At 43.3% G+C, this 27,393-nt stretch overlaps 1 protein-coding gene across 8 annotated transcripts in view; it reads right to left on the reverse strand.

Moving 5' to 3' along the window:
• TNRC6C (trinucleotide repeat containing adaptor 6C) overlaps positions 1–27,393 on the reverse strand; it is a 124,612-nt gene that overhangs the window by 56,356 nt on the left and 40,863 nt on the right. For all 8 annotated transcript variants that reach the window (XR_010838358.1, XR_010838359.1, XR_010838357.1 and 5 more), the window contains exons 2-4: positions 25,948–26,047; positions 25,174–25,195; positions 2,984–3,310 (exon numbers count right to left, since the gene is read on the reverse strand). Coding sequence is in view for 5 of the 8 variants with exons in the window: in XM_059048812.2 (XP_058904795.1) it covers positions 2,984–3,310; positions 25,174–25,195; positions 25,948–26,010 (412 nt within the window). In the remaining 3 variants the exon portion in view is untranslated. The remainder of the gene's footprint in view (positions 1–2,983; positions 3,311–25,173; positions 25,196–25,947; positions 26,048–27,393) is intronic.

Consider the following 27,393-nt stretch of genomic DNA (forward strand, 5'->3'; position numbering starts at 1 on the left):
CCTCAGTTTATGAATGTACAAAGTAGCCACCAAAACAATACATTGTTCTGCCTTAAGCACAGCGAGAAAGTTTTTTCTTTTTTAAAAAAGATAAAAGCTCTCAAGTGTTTCAAGCCGGAATTGTACTGCAGGTTGGCAAAAACAGTCTGAATAGAAAATAACACTTTTCTGGAAGCTTAATAGGGTGAATCACTACACTTATATATGACTATTATAATACACTTATCAGTTAAAATTTTTGCCAATCTGCTAAGTGACAAGGTCACACAGGGGTCGTGGGTCTGGAAAACGAATCGAACCTGTCTCTTGACCACACTGCCACACTGCCTCCATGCCCGGGGACGCCCACCTAGGTCCCTGTGCTGATTCCACTAGGACATGGGATGGCGTCCCAGCAATGCTTTGCATTGACGAAATCAAGCGAGCTCTTTGGAAGCGGGTTTGAGTTGGAGATTCCAGGGAAAGGATCTGAGAAGTCTCATTTTAGGTGAGAAATGGAAGTACTGGCTCTGGCATAACCAGTGCTGGCTGCCAGTACTTCCCCTTCAGTTCAGTTCCTTTTCACTTTGCTCAACTAGTCACACAGAGGAGGTTCAGACACTGTCCTTTTAGGATACAATACAGGTTACACAGTATACAGTGCGTGTGAGGCTGCATGTTGCGGACGAATGGAGTACCCTACAGCTTCAAGAGGAGCTTGAGGACAGAAATACTCAAGGGGCTTCACGGAGGGTGGGTGACTGTGATTTGCAGACAGAAAGGGGCAGGGTGATCAGGTGTGTGCACGTGCAGGGAAAGGCAACGCTGAGTGTGGCCTATTTGTGAAGCCATACGGAAACAATCCCAATCAGAACGGAAAGCAGGACCTGGCGACAGAAGGAAACATGCTGGCTGGACAAGGCTGGGAAGGGTACTGAGCCAGGCAGAGAGATGGAGACTGCATTAGGAACTAGGAAACCAGGACAGGTTTCCGAGGGGACCTCTGAAGTTGTGACACCAGAGACTGCTGGTGAAGAGATGAAATTGGTGTAAAACAAAGACTTTTGCTTGGGAGCCAAAAAAAAATCAATCATTACTTATTTTATTAATATAAATATAGAGATTGATTCCATTTCTCAAGATGTTTTTATGTACAAAATGATTTAGTCTTCAATGTATATATTTTTTAAAGTACAAACAAGTAGGAATAACTTTCTGGAGAAGGATATTATAATTACAGAGCCAAATATTTTATTAAAGAATATTACTTTCATATAAAATTTTACTGAATCAATTTCTTGATTACTTTCTACTTATCTAAGAAGATACCAGTAACATCTTGCACCTCTCGCATTTTGGTGAGAACACTGATGCAAGACTGCCAACTAATCTTACAACGAGATAAGCCCAGAAAAAAGCATGGCTGTTACACTTCTTTTTCAGTTTTTCTATATAAGCATCTTAAATCAATACCCCAAGCTATACAGGTCTGACTATACAATCTTCATCTCTGTTAGGATTGGTCGGAGAACCATATTTCAGTCTGGAAAGTAACCATGTTTGACTATGAACTGGTTGCAGTTAAGCAGATGGGATTATATCTAGTGAATATATTTGATCATTTCTTTTCTTCCTAGCTTTCTGCTGAAAATCACTGACCTACATCCCCTCTACCAGGAATTTAGCAGAAGAAAGTAAAGACTATTTGAAAAGACATGGCAAAGCTGTCTAAAAATATTTGTTCCAAATAAAACCACAAAGTCATGGTTTTGAGAAATTCTGCTATAAATACTTCTATATCATGCTGGAATTATTCCCCATATAAAAAGGTAGCACAGGGCTTCCCTGGTGGCGCAGTGGTTGGGAGTCCGCCTGCCGGTGCGGGGGACGCGGGTTCGTGCCCCGGTCCGGGAGGATCCCACGTGCCGCGGAGCGGCTGGGCCCGTGAGCCATGGCCGCTGGGCCTGTGCGTCCGGAGCCTGTGCTCCGCAACGGGAGAGGCCACAGCAGTGAGAGGCCCGCGTACCACAAAAACCAAAAAAAAAAAAAAAAAAAAAAAAGGTAGCACATGAAGGAAAACAAATATTAATATGAATTGTGACATGTTTCCTTTAAATTCTAATCTAACACAAGAAGCCTCCTTGAATCTCTAATTACAGACCTGAATTTCACTACCATCAGCAAATACGCTTTCCATGGGAGAACCATTGCCAATTGTTAGTTAAATTACTTGAAACGTAAAGATTTAAGAAAATAAGAGATTCATGGCAGCCAAACACATGTACTTTGCTCTCTTCCAAAAATTTCCCTAAAACTCCAGTAAAGAAATTTTTAAAAGTGTAAATCCATGAGGTCAAGAAGATGGGAAGAGGAGAGAGAGGAGATGAGAGATGCTGACATTCTGGAAGCTGGAAAGCAAATGAGCAGTGGCGAGTTCTCCTGGAAGCCCAGAGAAAGTTATCGTTGAACTGCAGGCAAGGACACAACGAGCAGCAGGCGGCGTAGGGCCCCAGACGCCGCAGGGGCCGAGCCCAGGGAGACAGCAGGCAGGGCTGCCTCAGGATGCTTGAATAAGTTACTTAGAAACACCGCTCCCCATAAAATGCTATTACCTCCCTGCACAGAAAGTATGTGTGCAGTCATGAGATATCCTAGTAACCTGAGGGAAAAGGGCTTTAATTTGAAGTGTTCACTGCAGGGTTCTAAAGCATCTGCCTTGACAGATTTATAGGTACTGACACAGACCTTTAGTTTCTGGTGAACAACAAAACTTAGCTGAAGTACCTAATGCCATCTGAGAGTGTATGAGGAACAATATAAATAAGTAGGGGGAACTAGAAGTAAACCTTAAAATCTAATTGAAATGAATCAATCTAGCTAGCTAGCTTTACTAAGTGTATAGTAAACATGGATCAAAATATGACCATTTCTATTTCTGGGCAGCAAGTTGAAAGTAGCAAACTAGTTCTCAGATAGAAAGAACGCCGGGTTCTGTGCGGTTTACCTGGCTGGGGCTTGCTGGGGTGCAGTTGTGCTCCGGCTCCAGGCAGCGGGGGAGGGCTCAGCCCTGCAGGCCCAGCACCCTGGGTGGGGCTCACGCTGGTCAGAGACCCCGTGGGCAGTGGCTGACCTCTCTTTAACAGCTGCTTCTGTTCTTGCTGGCGGAAGCGTGGAGGCACCTCGCGAGGCAGGTAACGGGAGGCAGCTGGCTGCTGGCCGCCGGCAGACGCACGTTTGCCATTGCTGCTGCTGGAGAGAGTGCTGGTGGAAGTACTGGTACTGGTCCCGGCAGGTTGGGGCTGGCTTGAACAGGTCTTAGTAGGTTCTGGCACTAGAAGGAACAAAAGGAAAAGACCCCAACACTTTAGTATCACCTCCTTTAACCCAAACCAAAGAAAACAAAACCAAAAACTGAGAAAGAAATGACCATTAATGGAGAGCTTTGGAATCGAACTGCACAAAAGCCCAGAGTTCCAGGCTTGACACCCAGTTGTCTATAAATGAACCTCGATCCTGAGCTGTAGCTCTTGGCCAGTTTCCTCATCTATAAGACAGGTGATCACGCTGGGTTAGAGCAGCAGCTCTTCAGCTTGAGCTGGAGTCAGGTTGTTAAAGGCCTGATTCCTAGGCCCAGCCCGGGGAATTCACTTGGTTGGAAGGGAGGGGAGACTGCAAATCTGCATTTCTGATACGTTCCCAGGTGAGGGTGATGCCCCGCGGCCTGGGCCCACACTTTGAGAACCACTGGTCTCAGTCTGTGTTTCTCAAATGTAAGGGATCATTAGATGTCCATGAATTTATATATATATTTGTTTTAATTCTGAAGACAATCTAAAATACACACACACACACACACACACACACACACATATATATATATGCATTCTGGGTTATGTGAATAATTAAGGCATTTGTGGTGATGGTATCTATAGCACCACTACACTCCTCTCAGATTTATTGGAAAAGAATGCAGGTGGGATAATTTGCAAATGATGCATTAGCCTCATTAGCCACTTGCACAGGCCTGTCAAGTGCCAAAGAATCTGAGCCTCAAGTTCATTTCCATCTTGAATTTGAAACATTAATATCCAGAATATTATGTTATCCTGTTATTTGAAAAAAAGTTTTTCGACTTAGTTTATAAATATCTTTGATTTCAGAGTTGAGTAAAAGCTATGTACAAAACGAGTTATACCTAGTTCTCTGTATATCTTGTTTGTATAAGTAGATTATATAAAACCTTTCCAGTCGACACTATTTGCCTTTTATTATCCCTTGCGACCCACCTGCCTTTCTCACCTCCCACAATGGGTTCTGCTGTCCACTCCGTGACCCCACTGTACACAGTCAGTATCCACGAGGCCTCTGACCACTGTTTTCTGTCACCCTGCCTGGCAAACCCTCAATTCTGGATGAAGCCACTGTCACTGTCCACTCTCTCCACCTCGGACTCGGACTGCTTAGTCTCTCAAGAAAACAGAGCCGTGCAGTTTGGCATCTCTATGAACTCCTGGGCCCTAATCTCAGGACACGCTCAGTGCTTCCTGACCAAGTCTATGATTTCCTGGGTCTGCCTGGTTCCACTGCTGTCAATGACTCTTTCAAAGACCTTCCACTCTCCAGTGATAATGCCTTTATCTCCCATCCCCAGAAGATAAACTGGACCTTATTCTCCAAAAAATGAAGACCAGCTGGCAAAAACCTGCTGGGTTTATTTTCCTGCTCCTACAATACACATCACACTGTTCTCTGTCCCACACTTCTGTTATTCCTATCCAAGGCTAGTATTATATTCCACCAACTCCAAGACTCACATTTCTTCACGTTAAAATCACTTGCATAGGCATGTGTCTTACCATCGATGGCACATCCCTTCCTCAGTGGCACATGAAATACTGGGGCATCTCACTGTCTGTGGTGTCAGAGAGGCACCACAAGGTGGCCCCCTCCACAGCTCTGGATCCCACCTCAGGGACTTTGTGTGTACTGGATCTTCAACTCATGACATTCTCCAGAGCAGATATAAAGGCTCAAAGTTGAAGACTGGGTCTTCGATTACTTTGTTTTACAGATATTTAGATTTTTTCTTCCAGAGCTTAGTAGATGGACATCGCTGAGTGTACAAGAGAAGAGAAATCCGGCCACCGCGTTCGCGTGTGGAGAGGAGGAGAGCACATTTCCAATCGGTAACCAGGCCAGGGTGTGGCCACCCTGCAACCAGGTCCTCCTGGTCAGCATGTAGACATGCCCACACCTCTGCTGTCCGGACAGCAGCGCTCCCGCCCTTCTCAACCCACGTCCCCCTCCCAACTCGTCTCCTTCTCCTCTCCTCCATCGCACTTCTGGTCCTGCTTCCTCACCTGCTGCGTGCCTCTTGTCCGGGTCCCCTCGCCCTCCTCTTCCTCCTTGACGCTGAAACCCTATCTGCTTGCCCTCTCAGTCATCTGTACCGGCGGTGACTGCTGCGGCTGCCCTGGGCCGCCACGGCACTGGAAGCCCTTTCTTGGATCCCCTCTGGCCTCTCCAGCCACTCTTTTCTGCTCCCCAATGACGGGCTGCTTCTTCTGCCTCTTTCAGGTTCTGCTGCAGACACGAATCCTGGGCCATCTAATCCACTCGCAACGCTTCATCTATCAACCCTGTGGTCCTGGTCTGAGACCTGGATGGCTATTCGATACCTACATCGAAGTCTTACGGGCACCTCAGAGTCAACGTGTCCCAAACGCTCATCAGCTTTCTCAATGAATTCTTCTTCTGAGTCTTCCCGTCGTTCTCCCAGCAAATGGCTCCAAGTCAGAAACCCAGGTTCCATTCTTGACTACTCCCCCTATCTCCCCAAACCTACATCCAACCAACCACCAAACGCTGACATTTCTAGCTCCTAAATGTCTCCCCTAAGTAGCCCTCAAACTACTCCATCAATTTCCATTCCTTCTGCCCTGACCAGAGCCTGTTTCTAATCCATCATCCGCTGCGGCCAGCGCAATCCTTCTGAGATGCAGATCGCCTCCCTGGTTTAGAAGGATTCGGGGATTCCTACGGCCCTTAGGTTAAAGTCCAAGGTCCTAGGAGTTAGCTGTCCTAATGCCCAGTTTTCCAGCCCCCTCTAACTTCACGATGCTGAACTTCCTGCTTCTGGGCCACTGTGCCCCCTCTTTTGTCTAACCACCATGTATCATCAGTCCTAAAACAACATATTTCCGCATTTCAACATCTCTCCAACTGAGATGCATCTTATAATTGATGTTGTATGTATCAGTTTAAAAGGCAATGCTTTTTTTCTAAGTGGTGCATAAAATAATGCACAAAACGATTGATCATATCTCAGATTCAATAAAACACGGTAATTCCTAGTCATTCTTTAAATAGCAAATTAAATGTCACTTCCCCTCAGAACCTTCCCTGACTCTCCCAGGCCAGTCTGGGTGTTTCCCAATGCATTCAGCACTGTATGTTGCTTAGATGAACATCCATTACATCTTTTTTTTTTTTTTTTTTAAAGAAAGTGATAAAACCTATTATAGGTTGATTTTTAAGGCTTCCTCTTCTTTAATTTTTGGCCATGTTGTGCTGCATGTGGGATCCTAGTTCCCTGACCAGGGATCTAACCCACACTCCCTGCAGTGGAAGCACAGCATCTTAACCACTGGACTGCCAGGGAAGTCCCTATAGGTTGATTTTTAAATGTACAGGGGCCTTCAAATATATTTTTTCCTGATATTGGCCTTTAGCTAATTAAAGTAGCAGAAGTTTCTAAGTATTTACCTAAATGAGTGGAAAACTTATGTCTACACACAAAAGCCTCTACAGGAATGTTTACAGCAGATTTATTCATAATTGCCAAAAACTGGAAGCAACCAAGATGTCCTTCTATACGTGAGTGGATAAACAGACCATGGTACATCCATACAAAGGAATATTAGTGTTAAAAAGAAATGAGTTATCAATCCATAAAAAGAAACGGAGGAACATTAAATGCATTTTATTAGGTAAAAGGCGGCAGTTTGGAAAGGCTACACATGCTCTATGATTCCTATCACATAACATTCTGGAAAAGGCAGATCTACAGAGACCATAAGGCACTCAGTGGTTGAGAGGGGCTTGGGGGAGAGGGAGGGATAGCAGGCAGAGCCCAGGAGCCTTTTAGGGCAGTGACACTGTGAGACTGTGAGACTGGATACATAACATCAGGCATCTGTCAGAACTCATCAACTGTACAACACAAAGAGCGAAGGCACAGTCTGTAAACTTCGGACTTCAGTTAATAATAATGTATCAGTACTGGTTCATCAGTTGTAACAAGTGCACCACACCAAGGCAAGATATTAATAATAGGAGACACTGAGGGTGGGTTGGGGGTGGAGAGATGGAATATATGGGAACTCTTTATTTTCTGCCCAGTCTTTCTGTAAACCTAAAACTGCTCTAAAAAATAGTATGTTAACTAAAAAGACAGAAACCGAAAAGCAGGGAAGCAAATTTGATGTCTCTCTCACTTTCCATTAGGATTTTGAAAACAAAATTGACAGCAGAGTAGAGGTACATTGGTCTGGGAAACTTAGAACCACTAAATTTATTTAAAAACATGTAATCAGCGTATCATTTCACTTAACTGCACATTTTAATGTATCTGGACCAAAGGTTTTATTCTAGACCTTGCAGTTGCTTCTTAGGAAGCTCAGAGTCTCAATGCAATTGGTTCTTTCCTTTTACTACAAAATTCAAAAGAAGCAGAAGAAAAGGAGGAAGAGGAGGAGAGGGTGGAAGGAAGCCAGAGAACCATTAGCAAGTACAGACAGCTCTACCTTCCCGTGTTACAAAACCCTGTTTCTCTTTTGTAGTAACCGACATCGGCTGGCCAGCTACTACCAGGCAAGGCGCTTCCACCCATCATCCTGCTTTGTTCAAAGGCTGGAAACGAAGAAAACCTACCTGAACTCAAAACATGGAGGAAACAACTGGCAAGGACTCGGCAGCAAAGAACCCACACTGTGCCTAAGAAATCACCCCGTCCTACCCGCCTCCACACAGACCCCCTCGGCCCAGGTCCGCTAACCAAGATGACAGCCGCTGTCAGGACTGGCCCTCCGTGACACACTGTCAAATACCAAAGGACAAATTCAGGGCTATTCTTCTTCAAAACCTTTAGAGGAAAAGGAACTCATGATACCGAAATGAAGAAATAAATGAATATTTTCAGTTACTACTTTTGAATGGAAACAACCAGTTCTAAGTTGTTTGATATGAAATACTCAGTTTTCCTTGTGTTATCTGCCTGATGCATTACGTGTAGTTCTTTTTATATCTAAGATAGCCTCTCTTTTTTTTTTGAATTTTATTTTATTTTTTTTAAATGCAGCAGGTTATTAGTCATCTATTTTATACATATCAGTGTATACACGTCAATCCCAATCTCCCAAAGCATCCCACCCCCACCAGCCCTCCACCCCGCTTTTCCCCCTTGGTTTCCATACATTTGTTTTCTACATCTGTGTCTCTATAAGATAGCCTCATTCTAAGAGTGAAAGTACTCTAGGCCAGTCTTCCCTTTCCGTGTGAATAACTGCTGATTAGGGCAGGAGCCAGCAGGTGAACTAAATGTTTCTTACATTTTTAAAAGGCAGGGAAAAAAACAATGAAGAATATGTCACAGAGACCATATATATATATATATATATATATATATATAGCCTACAAAGTCTAAAATACGTACTATCTGGCCCTTCACAGGAAAAGTATGACCAGCTTCTGGTGTAGGGACTAGAAACTTCTTGTACTATTAGATTAAGCATCAGACATATAAATCCCTTAGGGGAAAAATCCAAGTAATGTATGCCAAAGTCTTGTGTGGGTGTTGTTTTGTTTTAATAAATAAATAAGAATAACTAGCTAATTAGTTTCATGTCTCCTCTCCAATCGTGAGGCTCACCCTCTTTCTGATTACTGAATGAAGGGTAATATGATGCTATTACTCAAGAAAACAAAGGGAGCACTTCCAGTTGAAGAGATTATTTGATCCCTCTCTTAGAAACCCAGGTGCTTTTAATATAGCCTCGCACTGAGCTTGGAGAGCGGGACGCGCTCTCTGTTCCAGTGTCAACACAGACTGGATGAGCTGCCCACCTCTTCTTCTTCCTATTTGCTCTGCTGGCCCTCTGACCAGAAGCAAGAAGCGGACGTCAAATCTCTGGCCTCATCGCCCTGCCCTGGACTCTCCGGGGAGGCCATCCGGGTTCCTGATTATGACCATCATCTCTAGGCTGACACCCAGATACTGTCTGTTCTATCTTGCCCCCAGCTCGAGTTCAGCCTTGATCTTCAGCTGTGTACTGGACGGTGATGCTTGGAAGCTGTCACCCTTTGGGTACTTTCAAGTACCCGAAGGCCAAACAGGATTTCCTGGTCTGAGCCCAGGATGGTGTTGACTGTTGCAGGCAGGCACTGAAGCGTAAGGTGTCTCTCACCTCAGCGAAGCAACAACCGACAGGGGAAATAAAAGTTACAAGGCGCAGAAGCGCGGGGTAGAGGCTGGAAGTTGGTCGCTCAGAGGAAAGATAACCATGTTCTGCCCAGCATGGCAGCCACTAACCACATGTGGCTACTGAGCACTTGATGTCTGAACTCAGACGTGCTGTGAGTGCATACACACTGCATTTCAAAGAGTCAGTACACAAACACCTCATTAATTTTTATACTGATGTTGTAGTGAAATGATAAAATTTTGAGCATACTGAATTAAAAACACCAAAAGTAATCTCATCTGTTTCTTTTTAGTTTTAAAATGTTGCTACTGGAATATTTTAAGTTCCTTATGTGGCTCACATTTGTGGCCTGAATTCTATTTCTATTGAACAGCGCTGGTCTAGAAACAGCACTCTCTTCTTGAAGGAGTTAAATTTTGAGTTGGCTTCTCAGAAATACGTTAAATTTAAACAACTATCTGTTTTCATAAAGGACGATCAATCGTGGTAGATCACAAGCCTTTTCGGGTGAGAGATTTTCCCTTACAACTCTGTACCAACTGAAGTACTAGCACCTTATCTCACAAACAGAAAAATGTCACTAGATATCTGCAAAGTAGCAAGCGAGACCAAGGGCCCAGAGTACAGAGCAAGCACAGTATTCCCAATTTACCCACACACTCACTCTCATGGTTGTATTTCTAGCTGCCTGAGATACTAGTGTTATGGCTGGTGGTCTTGGGGGGGGGTCACCCTGGATGCTGAGGAAAAGGAAGAGAAGCGTCACTCAGCAGAGGGACGCGGGAGAGGGAACCAAGAATTCTGACCCTGCCAAGCTGCACCTCTGGCCTCTTTTTCATGAGGTAGTGATAAACCTTCTTTAAGCTAGTATTTTTCAGATCTTTGAAACTAGCAGGCAACTAACAATCTCAACTGAGAAATAGAGAATCTTAAAATCTGGATCTATTCTTAAAATACAGATAAATCAAACAGTTTTGACTATCCATACTCTCTTCAGATCCAAATTTCTCAATCTATCGCTGCCCAAAGAACTAGGCTAGGCTATCAAAGCAATTCTGACATTCCTCTTCTCAAACAGACCAGGATCTATGGTGATACCTCAATGACAGTCTCACAAACCAGTCGACCTGACACATCACTATTTTCACACAGTAGAACACAGTAAGGCAATGGGAATTTTAGCTTGATTCATATGGATCGTCAACAAATGATTTGTTTTATTTAGAAGAAATGAGAATAGCAGCCAGTGAATAACTACATAGCTAATAAAGAACTTCCAGCAAGCTGGACACTTTGGTTCCTGTCTTTAATAAACCTTTACTTGTTTCTTTTAAATGACAGCGACACCTGCTGGCGAAAAGGTAAGATGTTAAATCCTTATATAAGAAAGCACAAGTCCTTTCGACAATTTCCTTTCCAAGAAACAATTTTCTGCTTTCAGTTAAAAATTTCAGGGGACACTGTCACACCAGGGTTCAAATAGTTTATAAATTCCTACCATTGCTTTTCCAAAACAACATGCCACAGTATGGGCAGGAAGTTTAGACTGTCCCTTCAGGTCTCTGGGTGACTTCAGGAAGGATCTCCTTTCAAACTTTTGTACTACACCTTGCTATCTCTAGGAGACCAAGACAGAAGTCTCTGCCCTTGCTGACCCAGACTCCTTAACTTTTATTCTACTCTGGACTACCCCGTTCTCTCTTCTGCTTCTCTAGCCATTTTACATGGCCCAAGCCCCAAAACTGCCATCTGGACACCCCCCAGACCCCCTGGCCTTCCTTCCACTATGCTATCCACACCTCTGTACCATCCCAACCTTCGGTCTGGTTTCCAGACTGCCTAAAACTGCAGGCTCTGAAAGCGACGAGTTCTGTACCCACTTATGCTATTCCAAGCCCCTACTGCTGCTAACGTTGCTCTTAAAATCTAACGTGGTCTACCCAAAGTCCCTTCAGTAACTGTTTCCCCACCTCTTCCAAATCCTGATACCCAGCCCCTTCTCTCAATCTCTGGCTGGGGCTCTAGGTTCCTGAGATCGATGCTACTCACTCACTCACACACACGAAGCCTTTCTACAGCCCAGCTCCAGGTGCTGGGACCTTCCAGTGAACAAAAAAGGCAGACTCCCACCTCCTCACCCGCTCGCATCTCAGCAGGGGAAAACGGCAATGAACGCGAGGCGTTTAAGGTAAGTCGTAGTCATCAGAAGGCGCTAAGTGCTGTGAAGAACTAGGAAAGCCGGGCAGGGTAACTAAGGGCTCAAGCTGACTTTTCTCATGTTATCTGCCTCATTTTCACGCCCCACATGTGTCGGTATCCTCATGTATCCTCTCTTTATTTACTTATTTAGGAAATATATAATGAGCGCTTATTTTGTGCCAGGCACTGGGTGTGCTGAGGAAAATAAATAGATATGGTTCCCGTCCTTGTAGTTTATAGTCTAGTAAGAGATACTATCTTAAAAATGATTCCACAAACATACAATTACAAGTTGCCACAAGCACGATAAAAGTGATAGGATAAAAGAGCCTAGCTTAGCTCAGGGACTCAGAGAAAGCTCCTCTGAGGAGGTGGCAACTCAGCTGGGCCTGGACGACTGGTGTCTGGGTGGAGCGTGTCTGCGAGCTCACTCCCACCAGCGGGGACAGGGCACGGGAGGGTCTTGAAATGGGAAAGGGCTTCCGTGCTTGCACGGTCTGAAACAAGGCTGGTGTGGCTGGAGCCCAGTGCCCAAGGGAAGAGCTGCTGGACACAAGGCTGGAGAGGCAGGTGGGGACTTTGTAAAGACTCTGGACCCCATGGCTCGGCCGACAGCTGGAAGAGCACCCGCGACAGCCCGTGCAGGGCGACCCGTGGTGCTCCTGTCCCGGCTGCAGCGCACGGACACGTCTGGAGCCTCCAGTTTCGGGCAGAAGTTCTCTGCGGACAGCCTCCTCTGATTACAAACTCGCAGAGAGTCCAGGGTGTTGTGACCACCACTGGCTGTTTAAACTCAACAAGCAGGTGGCCTTGATCAAGAACCCGTCTGTGCAGGCTCCAGAGCCAGGCGGTCCTGCCTGACAGCACCTTCCCGGCAGCCACGGCCCAGAGCAGCAGCGCCCTCACTGTCTTGTTCTATAAACTTGGGAGGTTTGGTTCCTGCTATGAGGTACCTTGTGCTGCTTATGAGAAACTTAACAGAGCAGGGGAGGGTGGGGTGCCCAGTGTGTTGAGGTGTTTCCATCTTATTACCCAAGTCATAGTACAAGACATTCTTTGTAAAAAAAAAAAAAATTTATTTGCAAATATTTAAGATGTACAAAAAGGCAAAAAGACCAAACAGTCAACAAACCTCCATGGACCCAATCTCCAGCTTAAGAAAGAAAATGTCGCCAATTCCACCACAGGCTCTTCTCTTACCCTCCCTGGCTTCATACCCCACCTCCCCCCAGGAGACCGTGGCCATGCGCACTTTGGGGTTTATCATTCCCACGTGCTTCTTCTCTGCAGATGCAGTGTAGTGGCTATGGGCATAGACTCATCTATTTAAATCTCAGCTCTGCCACTTACTGGCTGGTGGCCCTGGGTAAGTCACTTAACTCTCTGTCCCTCAGCGGTGCCACTTGTAAAAATGTAGGTAAGTGGAGGATGAAGTGAGGGTAACAATACCTCACTGAGAGGGTTCTTTGAGGAGTGAACATTAATATATGTAAAGAGTCGTTTAGAATAGTGTCGGGCACATAGTGTGTGCATGGTAAGTGTTTATACTATGTTACAGAAAAGAATTCAATGACACTTGTTGAAACAGTAAAGTGGAGTTGATACAGGACCATCACAACGGGACCACTGTAATGGGATTTTACGGTGTGGGAGAGAGACTGGGCTCAATTCGGAATATAGCACGGGCAAGTGGGAACTGAGGGCAAGGAGCAGGGGGTGAGGGTGTCAGTGGATGGAAAATACTAAGAAGAAACATCAGGGGTGAGGGAGTGTTCTGGCTAAACCAACCTAACAGGATTCTTGCTGCAGGCAGGTGGGGTGGGGGTGGTCGTCAGACATCACCTGGGCGATGGCGGAGGAGGAGGAAGGAACCTGGTTAAAGCGACCCAGCGGAGCTCTTGCTAAAACTAGATTTTTACAGGGAGGTGCAGAGATGGGCCTAAGAGAAGGTCCAGGAGCCCGAGAGAGGTTTGGCCAAAGAATCTTTGTCAGTCTTAATGATCCTCCTCCTCTCAGAAGCAATGGGAGGTATTTCAGGCTGATTAAAAACAAAAACCAACTTACATTAAATGAACCGCAGATGGTGAAGTAAACAGGGAAGAAGAGAGGCAACGCTCAAAGAGGCGACAGCTTGGGACAGACAGGCTCATCGGAGCACGAGGTCTCCGGTCAGGCCCTAGACCTCTCCTGTTAGTCTGGGTCTCTCATTTCCTCGGTTTGAAAAGTGTGAAGCACTATACAAATGTGATTAATGAACGGCCACCCCAGCCTTTTAAAAGCCTTACAGAGCAGCACTCAAAGGTGCCTGCTCCCCGGCAGGCACGCCAGCGGCAGGCCCCGCAGGGGTCAGTTCACAGCTGCACGGAGGAATGTGCGCGAGGGATCCAGCGGTGACCAGGTGCTCCACCTGCTGCGCCAGCTCCAAGTGTAAGCCTGGCCCTGGAGGTGCTGCAAGTCTCCGCCTGGGGTCCCCGGTCCCATCACGGTCTTGGTGGTGGGGAGAGGCAACGCCGGTGGCAGCGACACTGAGCTCGTGCAGCCAGCAGCACCAGCGGGGCCTCCTGACTCCTCCCCAGGGAGCAGCTCTTCTAGAGGACCCTTTGGGGACTCATAGCTGCCTCCCAGCCTAGGGCACCCCCACACACACTGATTTTATAAGCACCCAATTCCCTGTACTTAAACTCATTTCTGCTTAAAATAGCTAGAGTGGTTTCTATACCTTTCAATGCAGCTCTGGTTAAGAGCACAGATTTTTTTTTTTTTTTTTTTAGCAAGTAGGACATTTAAATCTTTCACTCACCTAGACGGTATCACAGTATATGGTATGAGCTAGATATTCAATTAATGGCATTTACTGTAACGGGACTTACCTACGTACACCTGGCTTAGACTCTCAGAGGCTACCTCCATTAGCCTAAAAGTATGCTGACAAGCAGGCATGCAATGGATTACAGAAGTATATTTTAAAAGTAAGTTTTTATAGGTAAATGCTAACCTAAAGGGATGTTTTAACCTACACATTTCAATACGTCTTATTTCAGAAATTTGGATGCTTCTACAATTGGTGTATAAATTTAACACTTTCCTCATTCACCCTCCAACTCCATCAATGACATTATTAAATCAATGGTATGCCCTATAATTGACGGTATCTTAGAACTTAAGAAACGTTTTTATATGATAAAGCACAGAATTTCTCTTATGCGTAAGACACCACACAATGACAAAAAAGGAAAAATATTTTAAAATCATGCATTAATTCTAGCCATTTCAGAATATATACTCCAAGATTCAGAGTTTCTTAAAAATTTAAATTTACTGAAATGTATGTTAACTGTTTGCAAAATGTGACTATGAAAGAGAACTATTCTCCTGTGCTGAAATAATCAGTGATTCTGAGGAATATTTTCATTATTACAATTACTTCTGCAACCTCTACAGCAACAAACATTGTAACGAGACATTCCCTTAGAACAACAGAGATGCAAGGAGAAGACAGCTATGAGCATTGGTCCATCTGCTGTGTTTATCGCAGTCCCGGTGGGGTACAAAGCAGTGGCCTTCTGTTTGTTCTGTTGATGGCTTCTGGCTGATCTGTCACCATAGCAACTTTTAGAGTCCAACTCAAATGAGCACAAATTCATTAGCTACTAACTACATTAACTTCGTGTCTGCTGCTAATGAGAAATGCTGTTCAGAGTTATTTTCTATTCTAATGGATTATAGTTACCTCTCTGAAAGGTATTAAATTAAATTAAACACTACTCTTAATATATCAGACTGGATAATATGTTATAGTAAAATTATTTTAATAAAGGCTACTAACAATAAGAATCATTTCATTAAAAGGTTACCTTAGGGACTTCCCTGGTTGCACAGTGGTTAAGAATCTGCCTACCAGTGCAGGGGACATGGGTTCGAGCCCTGGTCCGGGAGATTCCACATGCCACGGAGCAACTAAGCCCATGTGCCACAACTACTGAGCCTGTGCTCTAGAGCCCGAGCGCCACAATTACTGAAGCCCATGTGCTTAGAGACCGTGCTCCGCAACAAGAGAAGCCACTGCAATGAGAAGCCTGCGCACTGCAACAAAGAGTAGCCCCCGCTCACCGCAACTAGAGAAAGCCTGCGCACGGCAACGAAGACCCAACGCAGCCAAAAAAAATAAATAAAATAAAGAAATAAACTGAAATTGAAAAAAAAAAAAAAAAAAAAAAAGGTTACCTTGTTTTGGTCCTTGGACTCTTCTACTCTAAGAAAATATATTACTTGTCACACCGGCAAATGTTTCTAGGTTCTTTTAAACGTCGGCTAGCTGATTTAGAAAATCAAAATTGAAAATTTTGATAACAGCATATGTTAAAGCCAAGTAGACAATACAGCATTAACATATATTGGCTCTTCTATAACCTTGTCAATACGGACCATCAACTGAAATACTCCCCAAAGAGGTGACACACTGGACAGACGTGAAGGGTAAAGAAAGTCCAGTGAGTGTACAGCTTCTATGTCTGACCTCTTCTCTCTACACACAGAATCATCTGGAGCTGAATAAGCTCTGGAAGCAAACAGCAAATCCGAAATCTCATGAAACAGAGGTTTTAAGTGGGATTATGTCTCACCTGTGTTCCAGTGTTCTCCCAGGACATGTATATTGCCTTGTGCAGGAGGGCTGTGTGCGTGTGTCTTAATAAATTAATAAATTGTGGAAATGAACTTACTTACGAAACAGAAACAGACACACATAGACAACAAACTTACGGTTACCAAAGGGGAAAGGGGGTGGGGGAGGGATAAATTAGGAGTTTGGGATTAGCAGATACAAACCACTATACACTGGGTTGGCCAAAAAGTTTGTTTGGGTTTTTCTGTACAGTCTTATGGAAAAACCCAAATGTAAAACAGATAAACAACAAGGTCCTACTGTATAGCACAGGGAACTATATTCAATATCTTGTAATAACCTACAATGGAAAATAATCTGAAAAAGAAATATGCATAACTGAATCATTCTGCTGTACACTTGAAACACTGTATATCAACTACACTTCAATAAAATAAATAAATCATGGAATAGCAATCATCCTGAGATGTTTTTCCCCCACAAAGTGCAGAATTCTACATCTTGCCAGAAGAGGGAGCCCAAGTTTCTCCAACATTTAGTCAGAGAAGGCAGGGGATCCGGAGGGAAACTGCCCACACTGCTAATTTATTTTGAAAAGCCTCCTTACTGTTCTTAGGAAAAGGAATGTTCCACCTCTCTCACGCCCTGGTCTCCATCTACCACTTTCGCCTCATCTCACACCCCTCTCTCCCCCTTGCTGATGGCTCCTAGGCCCTGACGGCTTTTTGTTTGTTTAGGGTCCAGCCAGCCAGCCAGCCAGTCTTTGCGCCGCGCTGCTCCCGCGCTGCTCCCTCTGTACGTGGGAGCCCTTCGCCCTCTCTCTACTCTCCAGGGCCTAGGTTCTGGTCATCCTTCAGATCTCAATTGAAGCAGCACTCAGGTGCCTTCCCTAATCCCAGCCTAGTCCAGGCTCCTGTGTTCTGTGCTCTCATTAATCAATGCTCCTCTCCCTCACGGCAGTTGGTAACGATACCTATAGCATTGTGACTGATGTTTATGTCTGTTCCCCATAAGACTCTAAGTTCCAGGAGAGTGGGAAATATATCTATTTGTTTTTTAAATAAATTTATTTATTTTTAATTTAATTTTATTTATTTTTGGCTGTGTTGGGTCTTTGTTGCTGCACGCGGACTTTCTCTAGTTGTGGCAAGCAGGGGCTACTCTTCGTTGAGGTGTACGGGTTTCTCATTGCAGTGGCTTCTCTTGTTGCAGACCACGGGCTCTAGGCGCGCGAGCTTCAGTAGTTGTGGCTCGCGGGCTCCAGAGTGCAGGCTCAGTAGTTGTGGTGCACAGGCTTAGTCGCTCCGCGGCATGTGGGATCTTCCTGGACCAGGGCTCGAATCCGTGTCCCCTGCATTGGCAGGAGGATTCTTAACCACTGCGCCACCAGTGAAGCCCCTATATCTATTTTTAAAATCTTTTTCTCCCCACAGTGAACAGCACAGCGCAAGGCAAATAGTAGGTGTTTAATAAATATCTGCTGGATCAGATGGTTAGTGGCCCAGTTGGCCTCTGGGCTCTGCCCACTCTGTCAACACGAGCCCTCCTCCCTTCCCTCACCCATCAGCTTAGCATCTGCAGGCTGAACTGTGCAGCGGTCTCACTGCACCCGCTGCCTCCAGCTCTCTCTCCAACTGTTTAATCCACCTTCAATCTGGTGCTTTCAGTGATCTTTCTAAAACATAAATCTCATGACGTCACTCCCCCACTCAGAACTCTCTAATGACTCTCCTTTTTCATAGAGTAGGCTCACACCTGATGGATGGGTTTGGGATAACTGGCATAAGGCATCCCTCCTCGTCCTTGTCTCCACAGCTAAGTTAGGGGCCACTGGGAAGAGCGGCCCAGCTCCAGCATGCCTTTATCTCACTCTCAATCAGTACTATGCTTTCCCCCAGTTTTCTCGCTTATTTTTAAAAACAGGTTATCTTTTCTCATAGAAATATAAATATAGGACGAAAAGATGATCAAATAAATGTAACTTAAATCCTTTCAGGTAGAAGATGTGGGATAAATAAATCACAACACCCAGCACATTTTATTGCATTCACTTGTTATATATCCACTTGCTAATACAGCCAACTCTTCCCATTAATATATCTCTTTGAGAACAGAGAACTTATCTCTGCTGTCTGATAGGTATTTATAAACTATTTATTAAATTAGTTAGTGAACTAACTTGACAACTCTAGGTGATAAAATGTGACTTATATTTAGCTAATTTATTAATGCAATCTTTAGTATGTTAAAGCTAGATGAAATGTGATCACAATGGAAAGTGCATATTTTCTGATATAACTATCATACAAATAACTGCAGGCACAGAAAGAAAGGGAAATGACTGAGGCATGCAGAAAACTAAGCTGCAGTGATGACACTTTCCGGCCGAGTCTAGGGGCCAATGTAATATTAGAAACCAATCTGGAGTCAGAAAGCAAATAACTCAGGAAGCAGTGGCAAAATATTTGAATACACATCCACCAAAGACGATACGGAGATGGCAAAAAAGCACATAAAAGTAATGTTCAACATCATTAGCCGTTAGGGAAATGCAAATCAAAACCACAAGGAGATTCCCCATCTATTAGAAAGGCTAAAATTATGAAGACTGACTTTCCAGTGTTGATGAGCATGCAAAGAACTGTGAAATGGGACAATCACTGTGGAAAAGTTCTGCAGTTTCTTGAAAAGTTAAACATCCATCTGTCATAAGATCTGGCCATTCTACTCCCACAGATTTACCAAAGAAAAATGAAAGTATATATATATAAAGCCATATAGAGATTTGTACGTGAATGTTCGTAGGCACTTTACTCCTCATTGCTAAAAACTGTAAACAACTCAAATGTCCATGAACAGACGAATGAATAAACATGTTGTGAAAAATCCAAACAATGGACTACCACTCAGAATGGAATAAAAAGGAAGGATCTCCTGATACACGCTACAGCAGGGATGCCTCTCACCAGTGTTAGGCTGAGTGCAAGCGGCCAAGGGTGCATACTGTATGATTCCAGTCATGCAATAGTCTAGAAAACCTTCTGCAGTGACAGAAAGTAGCTCAGTGTTTGCCCAGAGACTGGTGAGGGGACAGAGGGTTAGGAGAGTTGGGCTGGGAAGGGGCACAGGGGTACTTTCAGGGGTGATGGATGCTGTCTTGATTTCAGGGATGGTTTCACAGGTGTACCCATGCCAACATTTATTAAACTGTTCTCTTTAAATACATGCAGTTTATTGTATGTCAACTATAACCCAGTAAAGCTCTTACAAAAAGAAAAACAACAAAAAAAGAAAGCAATCTGGGCAAACAAATGATTTCTCAGAAAGCAGACTGCCAGCTTCCTTTAGAACTATAAACTATAACTTTATGCCTGGAGATCATGATTATGTTTAACACTTCAGTGAAGCTATGCTAAATAGGACTTCACCTGAGACCTATCCAGAAGATGCAGTTAAAGCGCCTTGTAAAAGACAACAGATTATCACTGCGTTTACTTCCTTTCCTCTAAAATTTGATCAAGAAAGAATATATATATATTTCCTTAGGGTTTTTTTTCCAATAAATTTTTATCCTTTTAAATTGTCTACATATTTAGGGGAAAAATACCACATCTTAATATACTTTCTTTTGTTCCCATGGAAAAAATATTCATGCATTTATTATATCTTTCTTCCCTAGGGATTTAATAGTAAAATTAAATAATTCCTTTAAACAGAGAGCAATAAAGTTAAAGAATGACATAGCTAATACTGAAAATCCTCTAAGATACCATCCCATAAAGATCCCTCATATAACAAATCTCTTAGGAATTTCTTCCAGTCTTATTTGAAAATATCCTAAGTTACTTCTTAAAAGGAACGCACACAGTACTGACGGTACATAAACAATACCTACGTCTCCAGTCCCTTCACATGATAGCGGAAAAAATATATAACTGACAACCAGAAGATGAGGGTTCTAGTTCTAGTTCTGCTGCTAACTAGCTGTCAAAACTTGTACAAATCATTTAACCTCTTTGAATCTCATTTCCCATCTAACAAGAAGTGGATAATCTCTAAGGATCCTTCAAGCTCTAAGATTTTATTAATCTTGTAGACAGGCAAATAAAATGCCTTTTTTTTTTTTTTTTTTTGCGGTACGCGGGCCTCTCACTCTTGTGGCCTGTCCAGTTGTGGAGCACAGGCTCCGGACGCGCAGGCTCACGGGCCCAGCCGCTCCGCAGCATGTGGGATCTTCCTGGACCGGGGCACGAACCCGTGTCCTCTGCATCGGCAGGTGGACTTGCAATCACTGTGCCACCAGGGAAGCCCAAAATGCCATATTTTATAGAAAATATTGTGCTAAGCACGCTGACTAGATTTTCAGATGCTGCTTTTAAGAGTAACTCATATACTCAAAATAACGTTTGCTTTGGTTATGTGTATGTGAACGTGAATACATGTAAATTCAAGGAACCTGGCCAATTTTATTACACAGTATAATTCAGGAAAACACAGATCTGCTGCTTTATAAATACTAACTGCTGATTATTGTGTTGAGACCCCTGAAGGACTGAGCAAACAGCAATCAACTGCCTCAGCTAAAGAAAAGTGCCACCTAATTGGTGAGGTGCAGAAATCTGGGTTCATTTGTTTGTTTTTATCTATATCTGACTATGAAATTGGGAAGGCATGCTTTAAACATCAATTCTCACTTTTTTCATTCATGTTGAGGAAAAGCTTTATAAATATATGTTTAGGGAATTCCCTGGTGGTCCACTGGTTACGACTCCACGCTTTCACTGCTGAGGGTGCAGGTTCAATCCCTGGTCAGGGAACTAAGATCCCACAAGCTGCACAGCTCGGCCAAAAAAAAAAAATGTGTGTGTGTATATATATATATATATATATATCTAGATCTAGAATGAGCCTTAATAGCAGTACAGCACAGTGACCCCTCCCAAGCCCTTATCACTCAACATAAGGCTACTGAAAGAATATGCTTTCAATTGATTTACATTAACAAAAGCATATAAAAGTTTGCTTAAAATTAACAATTAGAAACTGATGCATGGAGAAGCTGAATACCTGATTGCAAAACTTAAATTATAGTCCTTTCAAGCAAGATTAGTAAACTAATTAAAATGTACAAATTTTTTAAAGTATATGACTCAAAACCATGAATCATTAATCATATGAAGTTTGAGCCATGCTGGGTCATCAAAATATTCACTTTTATACATGATATAATTAACTTTGAGCTTTTTGTATGAAACCTTATCTTTCTATTTTATGAACTTGAGAAAATCTGGCTAAAACCACTAAATTAAATTCACTTCACATTTAGGAATATTATAGTTAATCCTAAAAAACCCCTTTAAATCCATGAAAAAACCCAGAAGACAATATGGAAAATTTAGGCTCATAAGGTCATCACATCACATATAAAGCTATTATTTTCTCTGCCCAAATTAAGGGCAATGCCTCAAATAAAGAACAGAGATTACTGATTACCAAAGCAAAACCCATTATAAAGTATCCAACACTTAGACACTAGCTATTCCACAGCAGCGATACAATACACAAGTTAATGGTGTTTCGAAACAGGATTATATCTGATTCCTCTTCCCCCTAACTATGAGAAAACATCTAGGGTCTCACTAAGGCATTGTGTTCAGCTGGCTCTTTCATTGGTCACCAATGCAAAGACAATGTTTAGAAGAACTTACTAAGGACTGTTTTGTTTCTGAATAGGCTTATACAGAGGTTTTCAAGTTGCTTAGTGCAGCTCCTTGAGTGTTTAATTAGGGGAAGCAGTAGAGAGTCCATATAAAATGCATATTTATGTATGCATAAAGAGATGCTTTCAAGGATGGTCAACAAAATGTTAACTGCTAAATATCTCAAGATGGAGGGATTTCACATGAACTTCAACTTCTTTTTAGACAATGAGAATATTATTACTTACATTTTTCATCACAGGAGGAAAAATAAGGAAAGGATGATTGAAACAACCCCACCCAAGACTAGAAAGCACTGAAGGAAAAGAGTTCCAGTCACAGAAACATGCTCAGATTCCTAGAGTGCAGGATACTCAGGGATACAGAAGGAGGAAACTGGTGAAAGGTGAGGGTGAATCCTCCACTATTTGCATACAAATCTCCAGGGCTTAACTAAGCAGAGAAAATGCAGCTCCCCCTGACATCAGGGTGGATGCTGGGCACAAATGCTGGCAGCACAGTGTTTCAAACAAACCGACTCGTTTGCCTGAACCCTAAAACAAAAAGAAAATGACCTTAACAAAGAAATCACAAGTCAGGATTTGAAAAACAGGTACTAAATTTAATTTTACTTGTAATTTTGTAAAGCAGAATTTCTAGCACCTGGTTTTCAGATTGCATTAGGGGAGGAGAAGCATGCTATACATATTAGATTAAGCTAATGAAAAAATTTCCAGTGAGATTCAGTTCTTCATATGTCTCTTAAATGAAGATTCATAGTTCAAGTTCAATGGTTACAGCCAGATATAAACAACTTTTTAAGCATTTTTTTTTTTTTTTTTTTTTTGGCGGTACATGGGCCTCTCACTGCCGCGGCTTCTCCCATTGCGGAGCACAGGCTCCGGACACCCAGGCTCAGCAGCCATGGCTCACGGGCCCAGCCGCTCCGCGGCATGTGGGATCTTCCCGGACCGGGGCACGAACCCGTGTCCCCTGCATCGGCAGGCGGACTCTCAACCACTGCGCCACCAGGGAAGCCCTTTAAACATAATTAATGCTATAATGAAGACTCATCTATCAAGAATGGATTAGGCTAGTTATTCTCTAGGAGAAAGCAGAAAGGTATAATATGTATGTGTATAATAACATAAAGAGTTCCCTGAAAATATTTAAAATAAATCAAAATTTAAAGAAGTTTCAGTTATTGAGAAAATTAAGTCAAATATAATGCTAAATAGTGGAGGCACTGCTTTACTAATACTACTATTTATGCCATGTGTAATACTGCAGAGTAAGGAAGTTACTAATTATTAATTAATTAATAATTAATTTTGATTGAAACCAGTAATAATGGAGAGTCTGAGAAAAATTTAGACCTCGGTGCTGCTAATATTTATTAATGAATTACCTAGCAGCACTGTTAGATTATTTATAATTCTAAAAGCATTTTTTTATTGTTTAGAAGGACATTAATAATCATCATTATGCTCTGAGGCTAGTTACAGTTAGTACAGTTACTGACAAATTGTATCCAAAGGAGCAGTATTTTAAAGAAGATAAAAGGAAAAGATAAAAACCCAGTAGGGTTTGGAGTCAGCAATGAAAATACTCATCAGAACAGTAATAGAAAATAATAACTCTGTGTAAGGTGGCAGGACAATGTAATTCATGATCGCTATACAATTGTAAGCAATTTGTTACTATTTCAAGAGAAAATAATTATTATGACGGTGACAAGAGAACACTGCTGGTACTGAATCAGGTTGTAAAAACTTCTCAAAATGTTAAAAAAAAAAAAGGAAATGGATGATTCAGAGCAATAATTCTGTACTTTTAAATGACAATTTTAAGAAACCATTATTTGTTGTTCAAGATCATAATTTCAAAACAACCATGTACCACAGCCCTTTGGGCCCTTCTGACAAGTGTTTTGTAAATTCACACTACCACTGAGAGTGTCAGAGAGAAAAACGTCCTTTTTGAAAACTATGCTGCCTTTAAATATTCCTTGACATGAAATCCATCTCTTACCGTGGCTCTGCTGTGGAAGCTCTGCGGCCGCCTGTGCTGGGGTCAGACGCCCGGGCTCCCTCGAGGCCTGTCCTTACACTAACTCGAGGCCAAGAGCAAGCCACACAAGTCACACTATCGGCCTCAGTTTCTTCATCGTCAATTAACACCTGCCCTGCTCAATTATGAAGTTCAAATGAGATAACATAAACTCTACTGTGAACACTATAAATGTCAAACCAAAGTGGGGCCTTCGCTGTGGCGCTGCCTCAGACACAAGCCTCTGCAGCAGAGCACGTGTCTGTGTCTACAATTATATGTGACAGTCCAGCAGAAATAAAACTTACAATTAATCATAGGCAACCTCTAGTGAGCGCCAGCTGTGTGCCAGGCACCAAGCCTTGTCCATGTGGGTCTCATATAGTCATAAGATAGCTCTATGAGGTGGGAACCGTTCACCCTTTACCCTTCTCATTGTACATATGAGATCCCCAAGGCTTACAGACGTGAAGTGCCTTGCCCCAAATTACACAGAGCCGGGCCATGCGAGTCCCGAGTGTGTGCTTCCCAGCACTGGGCAGCCCCTGCACACGTCAAGCATGAAGTGCGGAGGCTCCGAGCGGGGCTTCCCTTCGGCTTGTTCTCCAGCACATCACACAGAGAGGCCCAAGTTCCTGTGAGAACCACAGATGTTCCCACCCACTCCCATGAAGACAACCATAGGCCAATTCTGGACTTGGAAAATAAAAAAGAAACCTTTCACGCATTACTGAGCAAAAAGGGAAGAATACAGAAAGAATATACCTCTTTTTATTATAAATAGTTGGCAAAGAGAGATTGGAAGCTTTAAAAAAATTCAATATCCTTTGGTTGTTCTTACTCAGATTGGACCAACTTTATCAGCTTAATCCTTGATCGGTGGAAATCAAACCAAAGGAAACTTATAAAGCATTGTTTAGAAAGGTAATGTAACATTCTTCAGGCATTTTAGATTAAGCATATGCCAATTAAATGCAGATGTAAAACCAGTGATAAATGAGGAATTTCACAGGCAACAGTAAAAAGCAGATTCAAAGGCAGGGTGAGATTCTTTGTTTTTAACCAACAATTTTAAAAAAAAGTCATCATCATCGACTTTGGTACTGTCATAAAATGTATCCCCCCAAAAGAGTAAACTTACCTTTGGTTTTTTGATCAGCAGCCTGAAAAAAAAAAATCAGAAACTCTTTAGGAATAATGTGTAGAAGGTACACACATCCATATGAAAGTTTATAAGCAGACTTTAATATTGGAAACTTTAAAAACAAGTTTTTGCCCAGTTACCTTATTAAAATTTACTACTGGGAAAATGTGTAATTGTCTACATTCTATTAATTATGTGCCAATATTGATCTAAAGGCAACAAAATCTATCTGGAAGCTCATTTAAGCTCTGTATTTTAATACAAACTAAAATGTATACAGTTTTAACTCTAGGATGCATTAAACCAGGCAAGAACAATACAAACGGCATAACTTGGTACATTAAATGCCCTAAAATTCAAGCATGACCATAAGACTTACAGTAGGACTTTAAATTTTAATGTTTACTAGTACAGGTTGTAAAAGAACACTTGCCAAAGCTGCAAAAACTATTTCTAGCTTTTCAAACAAAATCAGTTAAATGGCCCCCCTTAGACATGGTTGCTCTGGACAGTTCAGTTTAAGTAAAATAGCATGGACATTCTTTACTACCAATGACTAAAATCAAAGTCCTTCAGAACACAGCTCTAGTATTTCTCATTCCTTGAAAAAGGCATTCTGTGGCTGTCACCCTTTATCTATGTCACTAGCACTCTGGATTGAGCACACTGAATTTTAAAAGTAATAACCGAACCTCTGTAATGCAATGGCTATGATAGTGCGGTGAGACACGAGTGATGACAGCAACAATGAACTAGGAACTCTAGCCAAACCTTTTTCTGAGCACCTTCCTTCTTTTTCTTTTCTTCCTGCTTTTTCTTTTTCTTTTCTTCCATCAAACGTTCCTCTTTTTGTGTTTCTTGTTCTTTCTCCCTATTAAAAATAAAGTGGTATTAGTATAATGTCTATTTTAAAATTAAAAAATGAAAAAAGATTAGCTGCAGAAAGTTTTAAGTCAAACAGAGTTTCACACGTGGTATAAAGAAGGACATTTTTGAGAAGCAGTGTTAGAAATGGACGTTTACCCCCCCCCCATCAGCTCCACTTCTCTGTTAAGTACTAGAGCATGTGTCCTGACTTCTTTGGTGGTGGTCATTCACTGGCCCACATTTGTTGAACACCAACCTTTTATCAGGCAGTGTACCAGGAATTAAGGGTACAAGATGGAGAAAGACATAGTCCCTAGAGTCCAGCCCCAGACCAGTATTTCTAGAAGTGCTGTCTCAGGGACCACCATGATCAGAATCTACCTATTAAAAGTGTAGATTCCTGGGTCCCACACTAGCCCAACCAAATCAGAGCCTTTGGAGGTGATTCTTACGCACACCTTTTATGTTGGCTGGACAAAACAATTGTGTTTTAAACAAAGCCCCCTAACCAGCATGGTGGGCTACGATAAGGGTGCACTGGAGCACGGCACAGAGCAACACCGGGAAGAGGCAGGTAGCCTATGAGCTACGGCTTAAATGTGGCCAAAGTGTTTGGCTGGCATGGGGTGCTGTGTCAGTTATCAGTTTACTGCCTGTCAGCTCCGGATTCACCCTCCAGCACGCACTTTGCCAATAATGGACCCGTCCCCTCAAGCACTTCTCCTTCCCTGTGAGCGGAATGCAGAGGTTTCCCAGTGAAGGGCGCTAGAGGGGCTTGCAGCAGCAAGGGGCCGTCCCACTGTCTCTGGAAGCTGCAGGGTGGGGTCAGCAAGTGGCTATGAGGACCCCTGGTGAGGACCCCAGCCACGGACCAAGAAAGGGCAGTCTCTTAGCAACCTTGCAGCTCTGGCGCGATCTAGTGTCACCTTCCAGTGACCCTGTCAACACAGACACTGTGCACTGCGGGCCTCCTGCTACTCGCCCCACTCCCACACCAGTCTCTGTGGCCTCCTCCCAATGATGTGGCCGCCACGTGCTCCGGGCCCGTGGCACTGCCACTACCACGTTGTCTGCACACCTGCACGCCTGGCCATCACTGTAGCTCGCCACCAGGAGGGCTGCCACCAGGGACCCCACTTCCTGTGTGCCCGTGTGGCGGGCTACTGGCTTTCCCGGGCTGGAGGAGTGCTTCCTGCTGCCAGCAACTGCCCACTGGCTGACCTGGGCGAAGCTGGGAGCCACTCTGCCATCCTGGGGGCTGCACCTACAGCTTCTTCAGTGAGTGCGAGCTCCAGCCTTGGGGAGGGGCCCCCTCCAATCGGCCCTTCCTCAGGTTCTCTCCCTCAGCCC

This window comes from Kogia breviceps, chromosome 19, assembly GCF_026419965.1.
Source record: "Kogia breviceps isolate mKogBre1 chromosome 19, mKogBre1 haplotype 1, whole genome shotgun sequence".
Taxonomy (NCBI): domain Eukaryota; kingdom Metazoa; phylum Chordata; class Mammalia; order Artiodactyla; family Physeteridae; genus Kogia; species Kogia breviceps.